At 39.4% G+C, this 22,971-nt stretch overlaps 1 protein-coding gene across 1 annotated transcript in view; it reads left to right on the top strand.

The window, feature by feature from the left end:
- PLD5 (phospholipase D family member 5) overlaps positions 1–22,971 on the top strand; it is a 406,589-nt gene that overhangs the window by 183,226 nt on the left and 200,392 nt on the right. Inside the window, exon 3 of the mRNA XM_055323505.1 lies at positions 20,163–20,331. Coding sequence (XP_055179480.1) covers positions 20,163–20,331 — 169 coding nt within the window. The remainder of the gene's footprint in view (positions 1–20,162; positions 20,332–22,971) is intronic.

Here is a 22,971-nt window from a genome sequence, read left to right as displayed (position 1 = left end):
ACTCAGATTTAAAAGAAATTCCATTCATGTCATTAAATCAGACCAAATCCTCACTGACAGGAATCAGCCTGCAGATCAGACTACCCAAAATTGTATAAAATGGTGGAGTCTTTCCAGCCTCAGGTCATCAGGAGAGCCCTCTGGTACCACTGCTTGTCTGAGCTGGTTACCTCTGGACTTCATGGGCACAGCTTCATGGCCCTTCCACTCTGGGGACTACAGTGGAACCAGTGGAGCCCGGGACCTAGAATGTAGTCTCCCTGCATGCAGCATATGACCTCTAGCTGCTGGGAGTTTGCCGTCTTCCTAGGCAGGCCTGGGACCGTGTGGTGGGTCCTGAGCTGCTTGCAGGACCCACGTATTTGTTCACTCTCTCCAATCATGGTGACTCTTCTCTACCTTGGTGTTTCTCAGATTCACTTTTCTGTCCCCTTCCACTTGGGGACACACAGCATACTCTTTTCAGCAGCTCAGGATTTGGGATAGCAAAATACCGAAAGGGAATTATCTCATGGGCAGCTTGTGCTTTTGGCCGTGAACTGGACTTCTTCTTAGGTCCTGACACAGAAAGTAACTAAGTTAACCTATGTGTATGCAGAGAATATCTTAGTTGCAGAAAATAACAACTGGTTGCATGTCAATTCTGGGGCAGGGAACTGGAAGACAGAGCCGGACTCTTGATACCAGGATTGTCTGTATTATTTTCATTCTCTTAACCTATGCATGTAATCCTTTGAAAAATTGGGAGAAGTTTCCCTGAATCTTAGAAAACTCAATTGACATAAGTCCCCATCACGTTTTCCCCTAGCCCCCACCCAGTGGTCTTCTAATCAGTCTCCTGCTGTGACTCTTCCTCCTGCTACCCTTTCCCCACAAAACTCATTACAAAATTGTCTCATCCCCTTTAGTATCTCAACTCAGAAGAAACTTAAGCCATATTCGGACTGTGAAGATACATTTAGAAAAACTATTTTAAACCTCTGGAAATGGCACATGTTGTGCCAGATGATGCTGCCCGCCCTTGGTGGGCTTGGAATATAGCTGCCAGAATTGTCTCTGCTGAGTGGCTGGCTCTGCAGCCTACAGGGCACCCTCTGAAGAACTCATGGCTTAAGATTGTGACTTACCATTGCTGACTTCCAAGTGGGCCACTTGGTTGACTTTGCCTGCTTTTCAAAATCATTCTTTTGTTCAAGAAGTATTATCGGCTGCATACAACTTTCCTTAACAGGAAGCTGCTGTATTCCTCTGAGGAGCTTTTCTCAGGTCTGCTTTATTTAAAGGTTTTAATGAGTCCCATTGCTGCATAGAGTTTATCCCAAACAAGATGTTGGGCTCTTTGGTGGCCACCAGGCAGCTTCTCATTTAGCTGGTGTCAGTAAGGTACACATCAGTCTGACATAACTCATGGTGGTCAAAAAAGAATTTTCCAGAGCCTCCTGGATGCCTCAGCCAGTTAAGCATCTATCTGCCTTCAGCTCCGGTCATGATCTCAGGGTCCTGGGATAGAGTCCCACATCAGGCTCCCCACTCAGCAGGGAGTCTGCTTGTCCCTCTTCCTTTCCTCCTGCTCATGCTTTCTCTGTCTCTCTCAAATAAATAAAATCTTTAAAAAAAAAAAAGAATTTGCCAAATAATGGGATTTATTAATGTGGCCTCAAAGTCTGGGACTTGCTGAAATTCAAGATAGAGGAAGAAGGAAAGGACAAAAATGCATATAATCTCCCACTCATGAAAATACTGTTACCACTAACCCTTAGCAATGATAGAGCAAAGCTTAGAAGCTTCACAGTTATTAAATAAGATCTAGTATTAAGGATCTGAATGGCAGTCTTATCTTTCTTGGCCCTTACTTTGAAGACAAGTACTAGAACTAATTGATGGTAAGTCTTCAATTACTAAAGATTTCACTGTGCTTTAAGGAGACAACTTGAATCCAAACAAAAAGTGAGTCATGAACTTATTTTAAAATAAATCAAGGAATAAATCTTGAACTCTACAGAGTTGGACTAACTTCTTATATCTTCTACCAAGTAGTATTTGGGGGTCTTAAGGCAAAATTTAAAATCATAAAAAAATGAGTGTTTCAATTCCAGAAAAAATAATCTTTATCCATCTTAGAAATGTGTTCAACAAATTTGAGATAAAAATTATTTTCTGGGTAAGTTTGTGTTAACAAGAAAATGTGATCAGCTTTGTTTTCTAGTTGGCCTCAAAGCTGTAACTTCACTTTCATCCTGTCTTCATCCCTAGTTGTTAGTAGGTGCCTGGAGCACTAGCCTGAGACAGATTGTCAAGGCTACACCCAGGAAAGAATGTTAGGATTGATTTTCAGTGCCTGTGTTGGGCATGGAGTGGGGAGGTGAAGCATGTATTTGTCATACTGTCAGAAATAGAATTGAGGGGTGGTGCCTGGGTAGCACAGTCATTTGAATGCCTGACTTTTGGTTTCATCCCAGGTCATAATCTGAGAGTTATGAGATACAGCCTTGTGTTGCAGTCTGGGCTTAGCACAGTGTCTGCTTGAGATTCTCTCCCTTTTCCTCTTCTTCCCTGTCTGCTGTTCTCCCCACTCACATGCATGTGCACACATACACTGTCTCCAAAACAAATAAATAAAATACTAAAAAGAAAGAGAAATAGAATCAGGATTCCTGAGTCAATCAATAGCAACAGGACATCATCCCCTGAGATCGTTTTCTAAGCATATTTTGTCAATTGCACTTGTTTCTCCTAGATTCTGACTGTGGTCCCTCATTCCATCAAAATATCCAGAAGAATTAAATACATTAAAACCCCAATTCATGTCCAGATTTACTTTTGGGGGTCTCTGTGGGGGGGGTTGATAAATGACATCCTTCTTCCTGAACAAATTGACAGTTCTAGCAAGGAGTAGCAAGTAGAGGCTAAATATCTCCTTTTGGGTAAAGGCTGCCGGCTTCGTTGGGAGATGTTGCTTAATGTGAGATTACATGGTCTTGCAGATTGAACCAGTCACAGCCAGCATGGTCCAAGGTGAGCTTTGACATAAAGGGTCTTTTTCCAAGCAAGGCTGTGGAGTGGGGGCTGAGGCTGGGATAGCTCTTCCAAGAGGAAGAAGTGAGGAATCAAGCTGAATACTTTGTCCATCTCCTAGTCGGGTTAATTTGCTCCTCCTCCTCTGGGGCAGGGTGAGTAAAGGTCTAGAGAAATGCAAAGTTGTGTCACATCACCCACTGGAGTATTCTTGAACCCAGAGATGACATCAGGAATGGGCAGAAGAATCTCCCCTAAAAGTAGCCATATTCCTATTTGCTTTGCCTTCAGCATCTGTTCGCCATCTCTCCACTCTTCTCCACCTCCAGCATTTACACCCTAGTTCAAGCCACCATTGTCTTTTCCTTAGGCCCTAGACTGTTGTGGTAACTTCTCATCTATCCCCTGCTGTGACCCTGGTCCCTATGCAGCCATGTAGCTTTTGTGGGGAAGCTACAAGTAGCACATCCAGGAAGGACTTTCTGACCTTCCCCAGAAGCAGGTCATCACACTCTTGTGTGAATGGTGCCCTCCCTTTACCTGAAGAAAGCAGTGCCCTTATCTCCAAAGATAAAAGAACACATAGAGGAATCTAAATGAACAGGGCTTGCTAAGTTTCCCCCAGTTTACTACACTTACTTCATATCCTTTGTCCCATCACATTTTCCCACAGTTTCATCAAATTCTCATTCTTCATCAAACCTAAAGGCTAAAGTTCAATCATTTTTTTGGGGGGAGGTTTGTTTTCCTTATGAAGCCTCCCTTATGATGTGAAATTTATGTTAAATAAATTTGCATGCTTTTCTCTTGTTAATCTGTCTTTTGTTAGAGACCAGCCAAGAACTTAGAAGAGCAGAAGAAAAAAATGTTTTCCTTTCCTACATATTCTAGCCTTGAGCCACCTCTTTTGACTTGTGCCCTGTTCCCTCTCTACTTCAATCCCTAGATTGCACCACGCCAGCCTCCTTGCTGTTCTTCCCACACCCCAACTTCATTCCTGCTTTGATTCTTTTTCAACTGTTGGTCCTTTCTGTCCTGACCATCTGCCTTCCAATATTTGCATCTCAGCTCCACATTACAGCCTCAGAAGGGCCATCTCTGGCTGCCAGTGTGAGGAAGCAGCCTTCCTCGTGACCTCCACCATGTGGTCCTCTTTACTTCTCTCGTTTGCCCCATCTTTCCCTCTGTCTGCTTGCTCATGTATTACCTGTGCTCTTCACCTGTAGCATGTGTGCCTCTTAAAAGCAGGGCTCTGTGTGGTGTGCTTTTCAGCACCAGGGACAGAGCATACCTTGTCTTTAGCTCTGCACAAATACTAGTCAAATGGGAGATGAATACATGACCCAGAATTGATGGACAGATTATGTCCTGAATTTTGATACAAAGAATATGACTGAGTAGGGATTGAGTCTTTTGTAAAAGCAAAACCCAAAAACTTCAGGGGAATAAATCCTAACAGAAAGGTCTCTGTACTGTTTGCTGTCATGGACATTGTGCCCCTGGGTATCTATGGACCCGATTCACTGAAGATGTATTGATGTCATCTCCTACCTCTGCCTGGATGTTATTATGAAAGCTGGGAGAGACAATGGAGTGTAGTGATGAAGAGGATATTGTCTGCAGTTAAGTCTGGGCTTAAGTCTGGGCTCCAACAGTCACTAGCTATGTTCCCTTGCACACGTGACTTAAATTCCTTGGGTCTCAGTATCCTCATTTGTAAAACCTACTTTTAACAATTATTGTAAACATGAATTAATATAGTCGGTAAATTTTATGAACATAATGTCTGACATAAAGCAACTACTCAATAAATGTCGCTCAACTATAATCGTGGTGAGAGTATAGTTGTCAAAGGGTAATAACTGTTTTGAATGCAAGCCTGTTCTTGTTTTACATCATCTGCTTTTCACAGCATGTTAGCTCTTTGGGGACAGTGTCAGGGGCATTTCATCACTGAACTTCCTGCTTCTTTGTTCAGATCTCATATTGGTAAAATATCAAAAGGCAGGGCATTGATTTCTGCTTTCCTTTTTAAAACAAAATATTAGGCTATATTTTACAAAATTGTTTTTATAAAGAATATCTTGTTACAATTCTGATTCTCTGAGTAACAATTATTTATGCATACTTGTATGCAGTCAATATTTATTTATTTATTTATTTATTTATTTATTTATTTTTCTGAGAAAAAGAGTATGAGTGGTGGGACAGGGCAGAGGGAGAGGGAGAAGGAGAATCCTGAGCAGGCTCTACACCCAGTATGGAGTCCATGGAACCCAGGCATAGAGCCTGATCTCATGACACTGAGCTGAAATCAAAAGTCGGGCATTTAAGCTATTGAGCAACCAAAGTGCCCTGATTTGAATTTATTTTTGTTTATGGTATAAGATAGTATTCTAGTTTCATTCTTATTGCATTTGGTTGTTCAGTTTTCCCAACACCATTTGTTGAAGAGGCTGTCTTTTTCCCATTGGATATTCTTGCCTCCTTTGTTGAAGAATAATTGACTGTAAAATCATGGGTTTATTTTAGGCCTTTCTGGTTTGTTTCATTGATCTATGGTGTCTATTTTTGTGCCAGTATCATACTGTTTTGATTACTATGGCTTCCTAGTATAACTTGAAATTGGGAATATAATATCCCTAGTGTTGTTCTTTATCAAGAGTGCTTTGAAGATTCAGGGTCTTTTATGGTTCCACATAAATTTTAGCATTATTTGTTCTAGTTCTGTGAAAAATGCTGTTGGTATTTTGATAGGATTGCATTAAGTCTGTACATTGCTTTGGGAATGTACAGACATTTTAACAACAATTTCTTCCAATTCGTGAGCATGAAATGTCTTTCCATTTCTTTGTGTTGTCTTCAGTTTCTTTCACTAGTGTTTTATGGTTTTCAGAGTATAGGTCTTTCACCTCCTTGGTTATGATATCTTATTATTTTTGGTGCAATTGTAAATTAGATTGTTTTCTTGATTTCTCTTTCTGCTGTTTTGTTATTAGTGTATAGAAATGCAACAGATTTCTGTACATTGATTTTGTATCCTGCAACCTTACCAAATTCACATATCACTTCTAGTAGTCTTTTGGTGGAGTCTTTCAGATTTTCTGTATATAGCATATGTCATCCGCAAATAGTGAAAGTTTTACTTCTTCCTTACAATTTGGATGCCTTTATTCCTTTTTCTTGTTTGATTGCTTTGGCAAGGACTTCCGGTACTATGTTGAATAAAAGTGGTGAAAACGGACATTCTTGTTTGTTCCTGATATTAGGCGAAAAGCTCTCAGCTTTTCACCATTGAGGAAGACGTTCACTGTGGGTTTTTTATATATGACCTTTATTCTGTTGAGGTATATTCCCTCTAAATGTACTTTGTTGAGGGCTTTCAATCACAATTAGATATGTACTTTGTCGAATAACTTTTTCTGCATCTATTGAAATAATCATTGTTTTCCCACTTTCTTTTATTCATGTGATGTATCATGTTGATTGATTTGTGAATACTGAAGCACTCTTGTATCCTTGGAATAAATCCCATTTGACTGTGGTGAATGATTTCTTTAAAGTATTGTTGGATTTGGTTTTTTAATATTTTGCTAGGGATTTTTGCATCTATGTTCATCAGAGATATTGGCTTGTAGTTCTTTTTTTTTTTGTGGTGTCTTTATCTGGTCTTGGTAACAGTAATGCTCACCTCATAGAATGAATTTGGCAGTTTTCCTTCCTCCTCTATTTTTTGGAATAGTTTGAGAAGAATAGGTATTAACTCTTTAAATGTTTGGTAGAATTCACCTATGAAATGTCTAGTCCCTAGAATTTGGTTTGTTGGGAATTTTTTGATTATTAACTCAATTTCATTTCTGGTAAGTGGTCCACGGAAATTTTCTATTTACTTCTGATGTAATTTTGGGAGGTTATATGTTTCTAGGAATTTATCCGTTTCTTCTAGGTTGTCCAATTTTTTGGCATATAATTTTTCATAATATTATTTTATAATTCTTTGTATTTCTGTGATATTGATTATTTTGACTTCTTCACTTCTGATTTTTGTTTATTTGAATCTCTTTTTTAAGAGTCCAGTTGACAGTTTATCAGTTTTATTGTTCCTTTCAAAGAGCCAGCTACTGGTTTCATTGATCTGTTTTATTGTTTTTGTAATTTCTAGTTTATTTATTTCTCCTCTAATCTTTATTATTTCTACCTTCTATCAGTTTGGGGTTTTGTGTTTTCTTTTTCTAACCCCTTTTGGTGTAAGTTTAGGTTGTTAGAGATTCATCTTGCTTCTTGAGGTATTCCTGTATTGCTATAAACTTCCCTTTTAGAACCACTGTTGCTGTATCTCAAAGTTTTGGAGCATTGTGTTTTTATTTTAATTTTCTCCATGTATTTTTTAAAATTTATTCCTTGATTTCTTGGTTGACACATTCATTGTTTACTAGCATGTTAAACATGCTATTTAACCTCCATGCTCTTTCCAGATTTTTTCTTGTGGTTGATTTCTAGTTTCATAGTGTTATGGTCAGGAAAGATACATTAATTCAGTCTTTTTGAATTTGTTGAGACTTCTTTTGTGGCCTAATATGTGATCTGTCCTGTGGAATGTTCCATGTGCATTTTAATAGAATATGTATTCTGCTGGTTTAGGATAGAATGTCCCAAATATATCTGTTAAATCTGTCTGGTCCAATGTGTCATTCATTCAAAGACACTGTTTCCTTATTGATGTTCTGTTTGGATGATCTGTCCACTAATGTAAGTGGGGATTTAAAGTCCTCATTATTATTGTATTACTATTGATTATTTTCTTTATGGTTGTTATTAACAGCTTTATATATTTGGGTAATCCCATGTTGAGTGCATAAATACTTACAATTATTGTATCTTCTTGTTAGATTATTCCTTTTATTGTCACATAGTGTCCTTCTTTGTCTCCTGTTACAGTCTTTGTTTTAAAGTCTACTTTGTCCTATATAAGTATTGCCACCCTTGCTTTCTTTTAGCATCCATTTGTGTGATAAATCCTTCTCCATCCTTTCACTTTCGGTCTGCATGTGTGTAGGTCTGAAATGATTCTTTTGTAGGCAGCATATAGATGGGTCTTCTTTTTTAAATTCATTCTGTTATCCTATATCTTTTGATTGGTGCTTTTAGTACATTGACATTCAAAGTAAGTATTGATAGGTGTGTACTTTTTGCCATTTTATTACTTGTTTTATGGTTGTTTTTGTAGTTCTTCTCTGTACCTTCTTTCTCTTGCTCTCTTCTGTCACCATAGGTGGGCTTTCTTCAGTAATATGCTTGGATTTATTTCTCTTTAATTTTTATATATCTATTACTGGTTTTGGATTTGTTGTTACCATTAAGTTTGTATATATCTTCTGCGTATAGGAATCTATAGTAATGTGATGATCTTTAAAGTTTCAATCCATTCTTTTGTCCTCTCCTCCCCACGTTTTAGGAATATTGTGTCATACTTTCCATACTTTTATTTTGTGAGTTCCTTGTCTGATTTTTTATGGATGTACTTATTTTTACTGATTTTTTATAGATGTACTTATTTTTAAATCTTCTACTTTTCCTACTCTTACTTGCATTTTTTTTTCTTTCCACTCAAGGAGTCCCTTGTAATATTTCTTGTAGGGCTGGTTTCATGGTCATGAACTCTTTTAACTTTTGTTTTTCTGGTAAACCCTAACTTGCCTTCTATTCTGAATGATAGCCTTGCTATATAGAGTATGCAGATTTTTTCCTCTCAGCACTTTGAATATATCATGCCAGTCTCTTCATGCCTGCAAAGTTTCTGCTGAATAATCAACTGACAGCTTTATGGGGTTTCTCTTATATGTAACTTTTCTCCTGCTGCTTTTAAAATTCTCCATCACTACTTTACTGGTTTAATTACTGTGTGTCTTGGTGTGGACCCCCTTTGGTTGATTTTATTGGAGAATCTCTATGCCTCCTAGATCTGGTTTCTGTTTCTTTCCATAGATACAGAAAATTTTCTGGTATTATTTTTTCAAGTAAATTTTTGCTCCCTTCTCTCTCTCTTCTTATGGGATCCTTATAATGAGAAAGTTATACTCCATGGTGTCACTGAGTTTCCTAAGTCTATCCTCATTTTGCACAGGTTTTTTCTCTCTCTTCTGTTCAGTTTGATTGCCTTTCATTACTCTGTTCTCCAGGTCACTGATCTATTCTTATGCTTCCTCTAGTTTACTATCTATAACATCTAGGTTTCTTTTATTTTCATTTATTGAGTTCTTCATTTCTGATTTATTCCTTTTATGTTTTCTATCTTTTGTTAAGGGTCTCACTTATGTCCTCCGCTCTTTTCAAGTCCTGCAAATATCTTTATGAAAATTACTTTAAATTTTCTACTACACAGATTACTTGTCTCTGTTTTTAGTTCTCTCACTGTGGTTTTGTCTTGTTCTTTCATGTGGGACATATTCCTCTGTCTCCTCATTTTTGTCTAATTCTCTGTGTCTGTTTCTCTGTGTTAGGAAAGTCAGCTACATCTCCTGTTCTTTAAACTAGTGACCTTATGAAGAAGAGGTCCTATGGTTCCCTCCAGTGCAGTGTCCCCTGTTCACTGGCATCTGATGCTTCAGGGGTGTCTCCTATGTGCGTTGCATGCACCCTACTCTTATGGTTGAGCTGCTTTTTCCTTCAGTCTAGCTGTCTTCAGTGGTTCTCTTCAGCTGTTGTGGGCAGTTTGTTCCCTGTAGTCTTAGTGGGCCAGTCTGGGACCACCTTGGGCTCGAGTTGAGTCAGACCAGGCATTTGCCAGAGATTCAGTAGCCCTGAATTACAGGGAACTTTCCTTGTGTTGTCCCCTGAGAAGCTTTTCTTGGTGGGCAGGGCCACAGTGTGATTGGTGTGTGTGTGTGTGTGTGTGTGTGTGTGTGTGTGGTTATCTTTCTCTGTCCTCAGGGCAGGAGTCACTTTGGAGTGGTCCTAGCCCCTGTGGGGGCTACTTGAACACTCCCAGGATTTTGGCACCGCTTTGGACAGGCTCTGGCCAAGAGCATATTAGATGGGGAGGATCTTCAAGGTGCGTGAGGTGAGAGGTGCCATATTAGCAAGTTTTACACTTGTCCTCTGGGGGAGGGGACCTGTCATACTGGGCAGGTCTGCCTGGAGAGGGTGGATCTGCCAAATCTTGGGGGTTGGGTGTAAGCAGGTTAAGTATTAAGCATGGGTGTGGTGCTGGTTCCTGCAGGTGACTATGTGTTTATATTGGGGGGGGGGGGTGGCAGATACACCTTCCAGGCACCTGCCAGATCCTTTGTTCCTGGAAAGGTCTCCTAAGGATCTCTGTCTTTCCAGCACACACTCTAAGATTAGTAAAAAAAAAAATATCCTTCCCATATGCCCCAGGTGCTTTTCAAACTACTGTTTCATTCTGTATCTGTATGGTCTGTTTGTTGTCCTATCTCTTTAAGGGTAGGGACTCAGCTTCCTCTCACCCTCTTGGCTCTCCCAAAATCAAGCCAGCTGGATTATTAAAGTTCCAGGTTTTAAGTTTAGGTGGTTGTAAGAACTCAAGGAATTTGGCTCCTCTGATTTTCAAAGCCAAATGTTTATGGAGATTTTTCTTCTCCCTGTTGGCTCCCTAATATGAAGGTCTGTTGCTCAACCCTTTCCATGCCTGCAGGTCCCTCCCTCCCACAGACAATCCTGCTGTCCATTTAGCTCCCCAGTGCATTTCCATTCCTCCTACCCTTTTCCTTGTGGCCTCTTATTTACCATTAGTTGTGGAATTCATTCTGGCAATCTTCAGATTGTTTTCTGGGTTATTTACACTGATAGGAGTGTTACTTTGTATCCTTGGGACAAGATGAGCTTAAGGTCCTCCTACTCCATCATCTTCCCCAGAAGTCTTCTCTATTTCTTTTTTGTCTTTATCCTTCCCATGCTTCTTTCTCCCCAATTGTTTTTTCCTTTTTGGGCCAGTATCTAGAAATAGTGAGCCAAGGAAAATGTGCCTTTCTGTCACTAGATTGTCTTGTCGAGGCGGACTGACAGGATAGAGTGTGAAATAAGGAGAGGGGTATGGAGAAGCTGCCACTCCTATCTTCCCCTCTTCTCTAAACAAGATTGGGATTGTGACCCAAACTGACCTTCCCCTCTAGGGTGACAGAGTCTTCTCTCTAATGTGAGTCTACTTTTTCTCTCCCAGAGACCCAAGGTAGGCTTATGCCAACTTTCCAGGCTCAGCCCAGTATCTAATCTAGTGTGAAATGCACATGAGTTCAGACAAACCCGAGTTTACATACCAACTCAGGAACAGTTCATCTAGCCAGAAGACACTTGCTTTGGGAGCCTTGTTACCTCCATCCCTTGTTCGTTGATGAAGATGTTTAAGGTTAAGTGTGAAAGTACTTTTAAACTGAAGTGTGCAGACAAAGGACAATGGCTACAATTGTAATTCTTCCTCTACTGCCCTACTGCCCCTCTCCAAAAACAAAGCTATAGTTGCTCTTCACTGATTATAGTTATAGGCCTGGAATTAATGAGGCTGTAGTCTGAACGTTCTAGATTTATAGAAACAGGGATCTGCTATTACTTACTCAAACTTACCATTGTGTTCTCTGTAGTTGTTTCCTCAGAAGTCAATTTAAAAGTTAATGCAAATGAAACATCTAGTGACAAAAGAAAAATGTGAAAGTATTCAAAAGCTGAAAGAGATATCCGGGGACAATTCACAGGAAACTCCATGGGGAGTATATGTAACAATGTGAGCATCACAATGAATATTGATGGGATAGATTATTACATTTTAATTTTAAAAGTGAATTCATGAGTTCATAATAATATTTTTTTTAAATTAGAAAAGGGTGATAGGAGAAGGAAAAGCTTTTCCTGGCAGAAGAAAACCAAATAACAAATCTAGAATTAATGATTGCAAGTTATCAAATAAGACAGATTCAGTCAAGAATCAGAAATTGATGGTAGATCAGTCAGTGAAATATTAGTGGATAGCATATTTACAGGTACCAGTTATTTATTACTTATAGAGGGAAGAAATGTACTTTTCAGTGGAGAAATCTGATATCTACTCCCTTTTCCAAGGGACAAAATTTAGCATCTCTAGTAAAGAGACAATCCGATAACATGTGTCACCTCATATCATGCACTTTGAAGGTTACATTACCTAGGTAGTGTTCCTGCCAAAAATACTTAACCTAAAGCTAATTATGAGGCAACGATCAAGCAAATCAAATACAGGAGTATTTAGCAAAATGACTGTCCAGGGCTCTTCTAAATTATCAACATCAAGGAAAACAAACAAAACTAAAAAAAAGCTGGGGAATTCTCCAAAAGAGACCTGACAGCTAAATGCAGTAAGTGAACATTAAGTGAATCTTGGATCCTTAAGAAATAAAATAAAACTAAGATAAAGGACTCTATTGGGACACCTGGGGAAATTTGAATATTAGATAATAGGACTATGTTAATGTTAAATTTCCTGTGTGATAATTGTTTTTCATTTATTTAGAAACATGGCTTCCTTATTAGAAATATGCACTTAAGATTCAGAGAAAAATTATGCTAATGTCTGAGCTTTTTTTAAATGGTTTTCTAAAATGTATATGTATGTGTATATGTGTGTATATATATATAAATGTATATGTGTATATAATATTACATATGTAAACACAACATTCTTTTTTGTGATGAACATATTTACTCATACTGTACTCTTCTAGGAACTTTTCTGTGGATTTCAAGTTTTTCAAAATAAAACGCTGGCTAAAAAGAATTTAAACAATTAACAATTACTAATTATTTTAATATTCAAAAATGTTGATTCCTATGCCAGATTAAGAATTATCAGGACACTGTTAGCTGTCAGACCTCACTGATAACTTTACTGCTATCTTTCACAAGTAAACTTACCCTGACCCAAATTCTTGGAAAAAATTGAAACATAGGGGCACCTGGGTGGCTCAGTGGTTAACCATCTGCCTTTGACCTAGATCGTGATCCCAGGGTCCAGGGATCGAGTTCTGCCTCAGATTCCCCGCAGGCAGCCTGCTTCTCCCTCTGCCTATGTCTCTGCCTCTCACTCTGTGTCTCTCATGAATAAATAAAATCTTTTTTAAAAATTGAAACATATATCTCAGCTGCATTAAAGCAAACTTACATAGGTCTGTATCAATTATTTTCATTTCTAGAAGTGGCCAGTGAATCTGCCAAAAAGAAATATAAATATTTCTTTGCCACATCGGTAGCAGCTCATCTTCTATTTTTTTAAAAGATTTTATCTATTTATTCATGAGAGACAGAGAGAGAGAGAGGCAGAGACACAGGCAGAGGGAGAAGCAGGTTCCATGTAGGGAGCCTGATGTGGGACTTGCTCCTGGGTCTCCAGGGTCAGGTCCTGGGCTGAAGGCGGCACTAAACTGCTGAGCCACCCTGGCTGCCCCTCATCTTCTAAATCAATGCCAGATGCTCTAGTATCTTTGGGAAGGTTAACTTCTGCCCTTGTCAAACCTGGACTTTAATTATAGCCAGATGACCCAAAATGAGAGAACAAAATCTGCATCATTTTATGGTGAGTCCACATCTAATGTATTGATGAACTAAGGCCCTCTGTTCAGTTTTCTTGATTGATGCCATCAGATAACCTAACCAGGTATGCAGCAAAAGTCACTGAATTGACAGTCACGCATCTATGTATATAATCAAGTCCTGATAAGTGCTCCATTGCAGTAGGCAATGAAAATAGCTGGCATTCACTCCGAAAATGTCATGTAGGTCCTAGTTTATAAGCTTCCTTTTAGCCAATACATGTAGAACCTTTGTAGTAACTGTGCTACATCAGTTTGAGAACCTTGCAAAATTTTTCTTAAGTATGAGTTTTCAGACTGTCACTTACTTTAAAAAATATCTGTCTTTTACTTAGTGCTTGCAGCAGGCTCTGAGCAAAGCACTTCACAGAGATTATCTCCTGTAATCTGCATAGCAACTTTTTTTTCATAAACGGAAACAGATTTGAAGAGGTTAGTCATTTGTCTAAGGTCACACAGCTAATAACTGGCAGAGCTGGATTTTGTCTACCTTATAACAAATCCTTTACTCTTAAATATTTCTCTATAATACTTCCAAAATTAAGCATGAAAATATATTTATGAACATTCTTATATTTGCCGGCATACACACACCATGTTCTAAAGCTGGCAAATTCACAGACTACATTTTATAGTAGCTTAGTAGAGGGAAACTATAGATGGTTCTTTAAGAAGGTAAAATATGTTTCTGAATTGAAAAAGAAATTTTGATGATCACATTAAGTTTGTAGAATAAATTCATACTATTATTAAGAACAGCTAGAGTTCTATTTTAAAATCTATTAATGTAAAATGCATTTTAAAATGTGTTTATTCCACTTGAGGTCTCTGGATGCATGATTCAAATCATTTTTAGTTTATATCAAAGTGCTTTAAAAAGAGACACAAAAAGGCTTTTGCTGTATTGTGTTTTTGTATATTCAGCTTTCCCCCTTGTTAGGTGTCAAAAATAAGGCTACAGCCTTTGGGCATAGTTCTTGTAGAGAGAGTGAAAGCAGGCATTCCAGGGATTTGCCCAAAGGTGAATTTTAATAAGGTCTGGCTGCTTCTCTTCTTGCTTGCTGAGGAAGAGGATAGGGAGGGCTGTCAGTGCGTGGAAATGAGTTCTGCATGTATGCTAATTAGATCGGGGCCCTGGAGAGGAGCCAACTGGTGGTCATTAAAGGAAATAAAATGATAGGTCACAGAAATAAGTCATTTCAAAGCTGATTTCTAGAGGCAGCTTCTAGCAGGGTATGGGAGACCGGTGCTGTGTCACTGGCAGAGCCTTCACGGCCCCCAGGTCACATGGAGGGGGGAAGTGAGGAGGTGAGCAGGGTCCTTGTGTAGGGAATCCGTTACCCACGCAGTGTGTCCCCAGACCTTGGATGGTGTCTCTATTTTTATTTTTAGTACAAAATCATAATTGACTTTGTTATTCAGTGAGAAACAGATAATGACGATAAATTTGGCCTTTCTTGGCTTCTCGGCAATTTCCCTCCTCCTCTTCCAGTCATTGCAGGCCTTTCTTCTTGTCTTCCTCACCTGGCCCACTTTCTCTACCAGGCAGAAGTGATTATATGTTTCCCATAATTGGCTTTGTCCCAGTTCTCTTCTCTTGAAAATCTCCCTTGGTAATCCTACTCACTTCTAAGGCTTCAGTAATGGGAAAAAAATCTTATTAGAATGTGCGTGAAGTAGGAAAAAAAAAAAAAGAGTAGATGATGCACATCAACCAAAGAAAAGGAGGAGAAACTGAAGAACAAAGGCTTTTATCTGGTGATAGCAGGATTGCCATTCGGGGAGCACAGATTCTGGAGGAACCAGAAAAGCATCATGGTAATGTGGGGAAAGCAAGAGGTTTTTATGAGAAAGAAGAGGAGGTTAAATACATGATTTAGATAAAGAAGAGAGGAGAAAAAGAAACCCAGCCTGCTATTTTGGTGCTGACTGGTTGAGCTGCTTTGGATTATTAGCTTATTGATGATTTTATTGGTGCAATCAAATGAAACTATCCCTGGCATTTATTGATTAAATTCATCATCCTCACTCATGTGATCCAAATGCCAGTTGCTTTGTTGAAATTTTATGAGCAACTGCTCATAAAACTGCTGCTGGTGGTAGCCCAATTCAAAAGTTTGTGAGTTGGAAAGGAAAATGAAACTTCGAAATGGAGTCTCTGATGTGCAGAAATTTTATACAATTCCATATATGTTGTCAGGCCGGGGAATGCTCTGTAACTCTCTTGTGCCACAGACTTTAGCACTCTGGCACAGCCTGATGAGGGGGTAGCACTCTGATGAACGCTTCCTTGAATAATATTTTTATTTTTTAATGAATGAATTGATTCTTAAAAGATTTTATTTTTTTATTTTTTTATTTTTTATTTTATTTTTTTTAAAGATTTTATTTATTTATTCATGAGAGACAGAGAGAGAGGCAGAGACACAGGCAGAGACACAGGCAGAGGGAAAAGGATTCCCTCCATGCAAGGAGACCAACGTGGGACTCTATCCCAGGACTCCAGGATCACGCCCTGGGCCGAAGGCAGGTGCTAAACTGCTAAGCCACCCAGGGATCCCCGAAAGATTTTATTTTTAAGTAATCTCTACACTCAGTGTGGGTCTTGAACCTACAACACTGAGGTTAAGAGTCACATGCTCTATTGACTGAGCCAACCAGGACCCCTGAATAATGTTTTTAAATGCATAAATTAAACACATTACTTATTGATGAAATAACAAGATCTGACAACCACCAGAATTTCAAAGTACTTGGAGATGTTGCCGTAGTAACTGTTCTATGGTGTGCAAATTCTCACTGGTGATGGACTCACAAGTTCTTCTTGTATTCCTGTGGGTTTTTGCCTGTCTTTATAACTGAAGGGAGTGTTAAATTTGAGTTAGAGAGCAGGGGAAGTAAAGATCAAGCTCATGGAGTCCCGTGAATTCTATCCCTGGATCCAGGGTTAAGAACACCTGGTCTAAAGATTTCTAGAAGAGGTTGGAAATCCTTGTCTGCCTGCCAGAAGCCACAGGGCAGACCATGAGGAGAGGGATGGCTCAGAGCCAGCTATAGGTGGGCAGTTCCTTCACATCCTTCATCCCATCTGTTTGGTTTCTCTGGGCTTCTAGAGTCTTCTGTTGTCTTCCTCAGCATGCCTGTTATATTGAAGTGAAATTGTGGCTAGTCACTTCTCTTTGTTAGCCACTCTTGTGTTTTGGCTTTGTTTGCCAGAACAAAGTTTGTTTGGTTTGATTTCTAAATATAGTCTTTGGGCACCAGAGGGGCTCAGTTGGTTGAGTGTCTGGCTCTTGGTTTCAGCTCAGGTCATGATCTCAGGGTTCTGGGATCGAGCCCTGCATTGGGCTCTACACTCAGTGTGAAGTCTGCTGAAGGATTCTCTCTCTCTTTCTCCGCCCCTCCCCCTGTTTGTTTGTTTGTTTGTTTCTTTTTTTCTTTTCTTTCTTTCTTTCTTTCTTTCTTTTCTTTCTTTCTTTCTTTCTTTCTTTCTCTAAAATAAATGGATGAATCTTTAAATTTTTTTTAATAAATAAATATAGTCTTAATTATACGGGAGGCTAAAACAGCTTATTATCTGGGGTCATTCCCTCATGCTTTTATTAACACAGACACGTGGGTTAATAAATGTTAAATGTGGATAGAGTTAAAAATATCCAACATTCACCTCTGTCAAAGATTATGAAGTAGATTAAAAAAAAAGTCCCCTCTCTCTACCTTTTTAACCTTCTCATCTTGGCTTCCCAAACACTGTATTCTCCTAGACCTCTCTTGCCTTCCTGCCTCTGTATTGGTCCCTTTGAATCTTCATATCTGTTTCAGACTCTACCAACTAGAGAAATATAGGTGTGCCCTGCCCCCCCATTTAGGTTTTGGGCTCGTTTTCTCTTCATTTTCCCCCCAATTATCTCTCCTAATCCTTGGTCCACCTCCTTTCCCATTTCCTTGTCAGTTTTAACGGACCCCACCCCACTCCATCTTTCCAATTGTTCCGATTTCAGTGAAACTCCGTAGAGATTATTTGGATACCTCCTGTCCCTGAGCAATGGGTTAGGCACTATAGCTACAATACTGAGCTGAGGAAGCAGGTCCCTGCTTTCCTGCACCCTATAGTCTATCAGGGAAATTCAGCCTTCAGCAAGTAATTTCAAGAATGGGAATAGGGTGGAAAGGGATAACAGATCATGCAGGGCTTGGTAATAAGGGAGATCTAGCCTAATTTGAGGGAATAGGGAAGTCTGTCAGAAGAAGTAGTGTTTAAATTAGGACCTTGTAGTTAATTGAGAGATAGTAGTGTAGGAATGGTGATTAATCAGGGATGATCCTCACGAAATGCAAAGTCTGGAGAAAATAGCAGGGAAGGAGAAAAAGATGTCTACATGGCTGTGGTGTAAAGTTCAAAGAGGGCATTTGAGTTGAGTGAGGCTACACGATTAGACCAGACTGGTCAACACTTGCCAACCATGTTGGGGGTTGGGGGGCATCATCCTGACGACAGCGGGGAAGACCATTGGAGGTTTTCATCAGGCAGCAGAGTGCTTAGGTTTATATTTTTAAGTGATTCACCCAAGTACAGTATGGAACATGGTTTGGAGGGGCAAGAATCCAAGGGTAAGGAGACTGGGAGATGGTTATAATCACCCTCTTAAGAGATGATGTGTTGACCCTGCAGGAAAATCTCAATCATCCTTGACTCCTGCCTATATGTCCTTCACCTTCTTCTCAAGTCCATCAAATACTAAATCTTTTCAGATTTGGTTTCTACAACAGCATTGCTTGCATGCCTCTTTTTATTCCCGTTGACTGAATTCAGACTTCTCATTTTCCTTCCCAAGCTAGTGCAGCTGCCCACATCCACTTTCTACCGACGTGTCATCTCCAGTTCTCCTTTTTCTCCTTTCAGTGGCATACAGTGTGGTCTCTATTGGGGCAGTCCGCCCTCTCTGCCAAGGCAAGCTCCTGTCACTCCCACCTCACTATCCTGGGATCACCTCACAAATACCCAAGAACACTTTTTGACAGGCTCCTTCCTCTACCTAGAACTCCTATCTCTTCCAGCTCACCCACAGACTCATTTCAAGTCCTACCTCCTCCATATACCCCCCAACCTTAACCAGAATTAAATTCTCCTTCCTGCCCATGCACCAGTGGTACTTCAGATGATACATAATCCATCTAATTAAACTCCTTATTCCTGCTTCACCATTTTGTAGAGTCTATTTCCTATTTGAATTATTATGTATGAGATGGGCTGTCTCTCAAGATTGTAAATTCCAGACTAGGGAGATTTGTCACAGTCATTTCCATGCTGTCTGTCCTATGCTTATCAGGGCTCAGCAAACATTAAATTTGATTGCAAATGGCAATGGGGTGATTGGATCCTCAAATTGTGGATGTCTCCCATTCACACACTCAAACCCATTCTGGCTGTGATAGTCATCAAATGCACAAGGACATTTTACTTAGACTGTTGCTTTTGTTTTTAAAATCCCTAAATGGAACAAGTCTCATTAGGAGAAACAATTAACAGTTTTACTGAGGAGTGCTAGATTCCATGTTGAAAGCTGAAATTCATTCTGTAGGTATTTCTTAAGCCCTAATTATGTATCCAGCACTGGGAAGGAATAACCATAAATGAAATGGATCTCTGTTCTGGAAGCACTTACAGGTATGCAGTTTTCCATCAAGAGATGCAGATAAAGTTACCTTTCTGAAACTGGGAAAAAAATAGCTCATTCCTTTATTAAAACATTATGTGTCCCCTGGCTAACTCAGGAGTGAAAGCCACACAGTCTTCACCACCATACTGAGCTGAGCCAGGGGCAGTGTATGCGTTGTCAGTATACAAGGAAGGATCAAAAGACAAAGCACATTTATTGGGATACTTTTGTAGTATTTTATTTAAGGTTTGATTATTGCTACTATTTTTATCCATTCCTTATCTCCAACTTTACTAAAACACTGCAACAGGCAGGTTTTAAATATTTCCTCATACAGTTTTATGCTTTTGGCTAGGAAGCACCAGTAGATGTTAAGCAATAATAATAGTACATATCATTTTTATTTTCTAGTAGTAACAAAACTCCTAATATTTCAGTTTCTAAATTAGTTTTATATACGCCCAACATTGTATTAGAAACCGGAGGTATGCGAAATGTAATTTATGGCCTAAATAGCTCACGGAAGTTCTATTGTATATAAGAATCACAATGCTGTAGGAAAAAAGGAATGTATTGCTAGAGGAAGATATTTGTGTAGGATGCTCTGAATTTTACTTTCAAGGCTAAGTTGAAACTGGACATTAGGGACACTTACCATGACTTTCTGAAATAGCAAAAACTGGGGGAAAACAGAGAATATAAATTCTCCGAACTGGGAAGGTTAGTAGAGGGGGAAATGTTAAGAGGCTTTTGGAAAAATGTAAATAATGAAGAACATTATTTGAATAGAGTAATGAGAATATTTGAAAAGAGTAAAGAGTATGTTCCAGATGTCTCTGTATGCATGTATAAAGATTTGTGGCTTCAAATTTGACTAGATTTTGTTTGTTTGTTTTTCAAAATCTTTTCTAAGAATTGCCCTGGTGGAAAATATTCCTGAAGGCCTTAACTATTCAGAAAATGCACCATTTCACTTATCACTTTTCCAAGGCTGGATGAACTTACTCAACATGGCCAAAAAGTCTGTTGACATAGTGTCTTCCCATTGGGATCTCAACCACAGTCACCCATCAGCATGTCAGGTAAGCTGCATCCTCTGTGTGTGTGATGATTTTAGTCTACCTCCCCCCATAGGACATGTACATCATTACATTCATATGTCACTCACCGCCTACCAGAATGTCAGATTTTCAAGGGAAAACTCATGTTTTGTCCATGCATATGATAGGCGTTCTATATGGCATTGCTGATTTGGACCACTTTGAGGGGCGCCATTCACACCACGGTATCTGTGTGAATTCTGCTTTGCTCTAACCTGCATGGTTATAGTGTGAACTATAGTGCCTGCTTGCTGAGGCATTTATTTGGTCAATTGGTGTCATAATTCGCCTTGTGGACCCAGAGCCAGCTTTTTTTAAATAGTGGAATCAAACTTCCCAGTATAGTTATATAGTCTTGGCTCTATCCTAGTTGAGTGACTAGGAGAGAGAAATGTGCTAATTATAAGAACAGCCTTTAGAAACCTGATGAAATGATCTAAATAATTTCTGAATGAAATGTCCTGGAGATGAGAAAGTGATTCTGGTCACCTTTAGTGGCTTTTTGTTTTATTTATTGCTGTTGTTGTTCTGTACTGGTACGATCATGATAGCACTGAGCTGCCCAGGCTTTTCTACCCAAGGATATGACCACTGACCTGCACTTACCTGTCTTATCTGGGTAGAGGATAAAATCAGTTTTGTCAGTATATATAAAATGTGTTGGCATTAATTCTAAAATCACCACCTCATCGGTGTTCTGAAATCTTTTATTCAATTGTACTATTTTAAAGCCAAAGGGTATCAGAACATAGGTAAAAACAAACGAACACAACCCATAAAGGCCATCTGAAGAAGAACTGAATAAATTTACTAATTGTGTTCTGCAGTTTTCTATCTCTCCTGTTTATGCAGGTAGGTCAGATATTTGTTGCTGCATATATCATTCCAAACTTAGTGGTATCAAAAATAATAATCACTTATTTAGTCATGATTCTGGGTAGGGTTTAGCAGAGAGAACTTGTCTCTGATTCGCGCATTGTTGTTAGGATGGCTCCCCAGGGCTGGAGAATCCAAGATGATGTTCCTCACATTTCCAGCCTCTTACCTAGGATGGCTGGAATGTCTGGGGGCCTCTTTGGCATCTCACTGTGTATGTCTCTCATCATTCAGTAAACTGGCCTGAACACTTTATAGGGTGGTTATATCATAAAAGGCCAAAAGCAAAACTTCTGAGTCCTTTTAAGATGGGCTCTGGGATCCCTGCTACTTCCACCCTATTCTATTGGTCAAGCAAGTCGCAGTCCAAGATGGGAAGAGTAGCATCTATACAGGAATAAGGAGGATTGCTGGCAGCTATCTTTGGAATTTATATACCACAGTCCACTCTGGCCATAGCAATCCATATCTCTTCCACATATGAAATGTACTCTGCACCCCAGCAAACATTCCTCTAATGACAGCAAAGCCTTTAAGTCCAGGATCTCCTCATCTGCATCAGATCTGGATCGAGACCAGGCTCCTCATGTGGGCTTCTCTTTATTTAGAAACTTGTGAACTGAAAGACAAATTCTATGCCTCCCAATACATACTCCCAACATATAATGGGGAGGCAGGGTAAGATAATTACAATAGAAACTTTTGTTTAAAGAACGGGGTGGGGAGTGGAGAATACAGATGAGTCCTGAGTCCATAGCAGTTTTGAAATCCAGCCCAGCACATGCCACCAGGCTTCTGACCTCAGGAACAGGGAATGCTGCTGGGCAAGGATCTAGTTCTGCTCCCTGGGAGTGCTTTCCTAATCTGTGGTTCTCTTAGAAGTTTTTTGCCTCCCTCAGTGTTATTCTTTCTTCTCCATAAGAAATAGCCTGCATTTGCTTCTGACTTTCTTAGTTGGCTTCGTGCTGATAGAAGCTGAGGCCCCAGAGACCTCTGTTCATTTTAAACCATCTCTGTCCTTTTTTTAGACCAAATTGGTACAATTCTTTTAACTCTTGTAGGCTTAATATGTATCCAATAATAAACCACTCTGACAGCAAAAACCTTGACCCACAAACATCTGGCTGTGGGTCTTCTCTACTTTGGACTTTGGACTCTGAGTTAAGATGCCTCAGAGTCTGATCTGTAAAGTTACCAGAGCTCTTCATTTGGCTGAGGGAGCCGTGAACTGCTGCCACTGTCAGTCTCTCTGAGATTTGACAAACAATCTTTCTGCCATGTCTGTCATTTCATCTTTACCCTGAGGCCATTTTTGACTTTGAGACTATTTTGCTTAATTGAGATATTCTTTTAAATTCTCTACATTTTCTCAAAATTCTGCATGAAAAGTGCTTCTTACCATTTACCACTAATGCTTTGATAACCTGCCTGAACAATCTCCTTAGCCATGTCCACAAACCCATTAGTCACCCCTTCTGTTTTTGACTTTGAGGCAGGTGGTAGTGTTGCCAAATATCCCGCTGTTACTTCTTTGAGGCTGCAGAGGCAATTTCTTTACTGTTCCTCCAGCCTTGAGTGGGAATGAGATTCCAGCATCTGCAACACCCAGTCCCAAAGACAGTGCCGTATGTTTTATGGTTTTGCTGCATTTGTTTTTATTTCAATTATCTGTTGTGGTGAAACAATTCCAAAACTTACTAAGTATTATTTCCTGTGATTCCGTGAATAGGCTGCACAGCTTTTTGC

This window comes from Nyctereutes procyonoides, unplaced genomic scaffold, assembly GCF_905146905.1.
Source record: "Nyctereutes procyonoides isolate TBG_1078 unplaced genomic scaffold, NYPRO_anot_genome, whole genome shotgun sequence".
In the NCBI taxonomy this organism is placed as follows: Eukaryota; Metazoa; Chordata; class Mammalia; order Carnivora; family Canidae; genus Nyctereutes; species Nyctereutes procyonoides.
The sequence above is the reverse complement of the archived record's forward strand: the minus strand, read 5'-3'. Positions and strand labels throughout refer to the sequence as shown.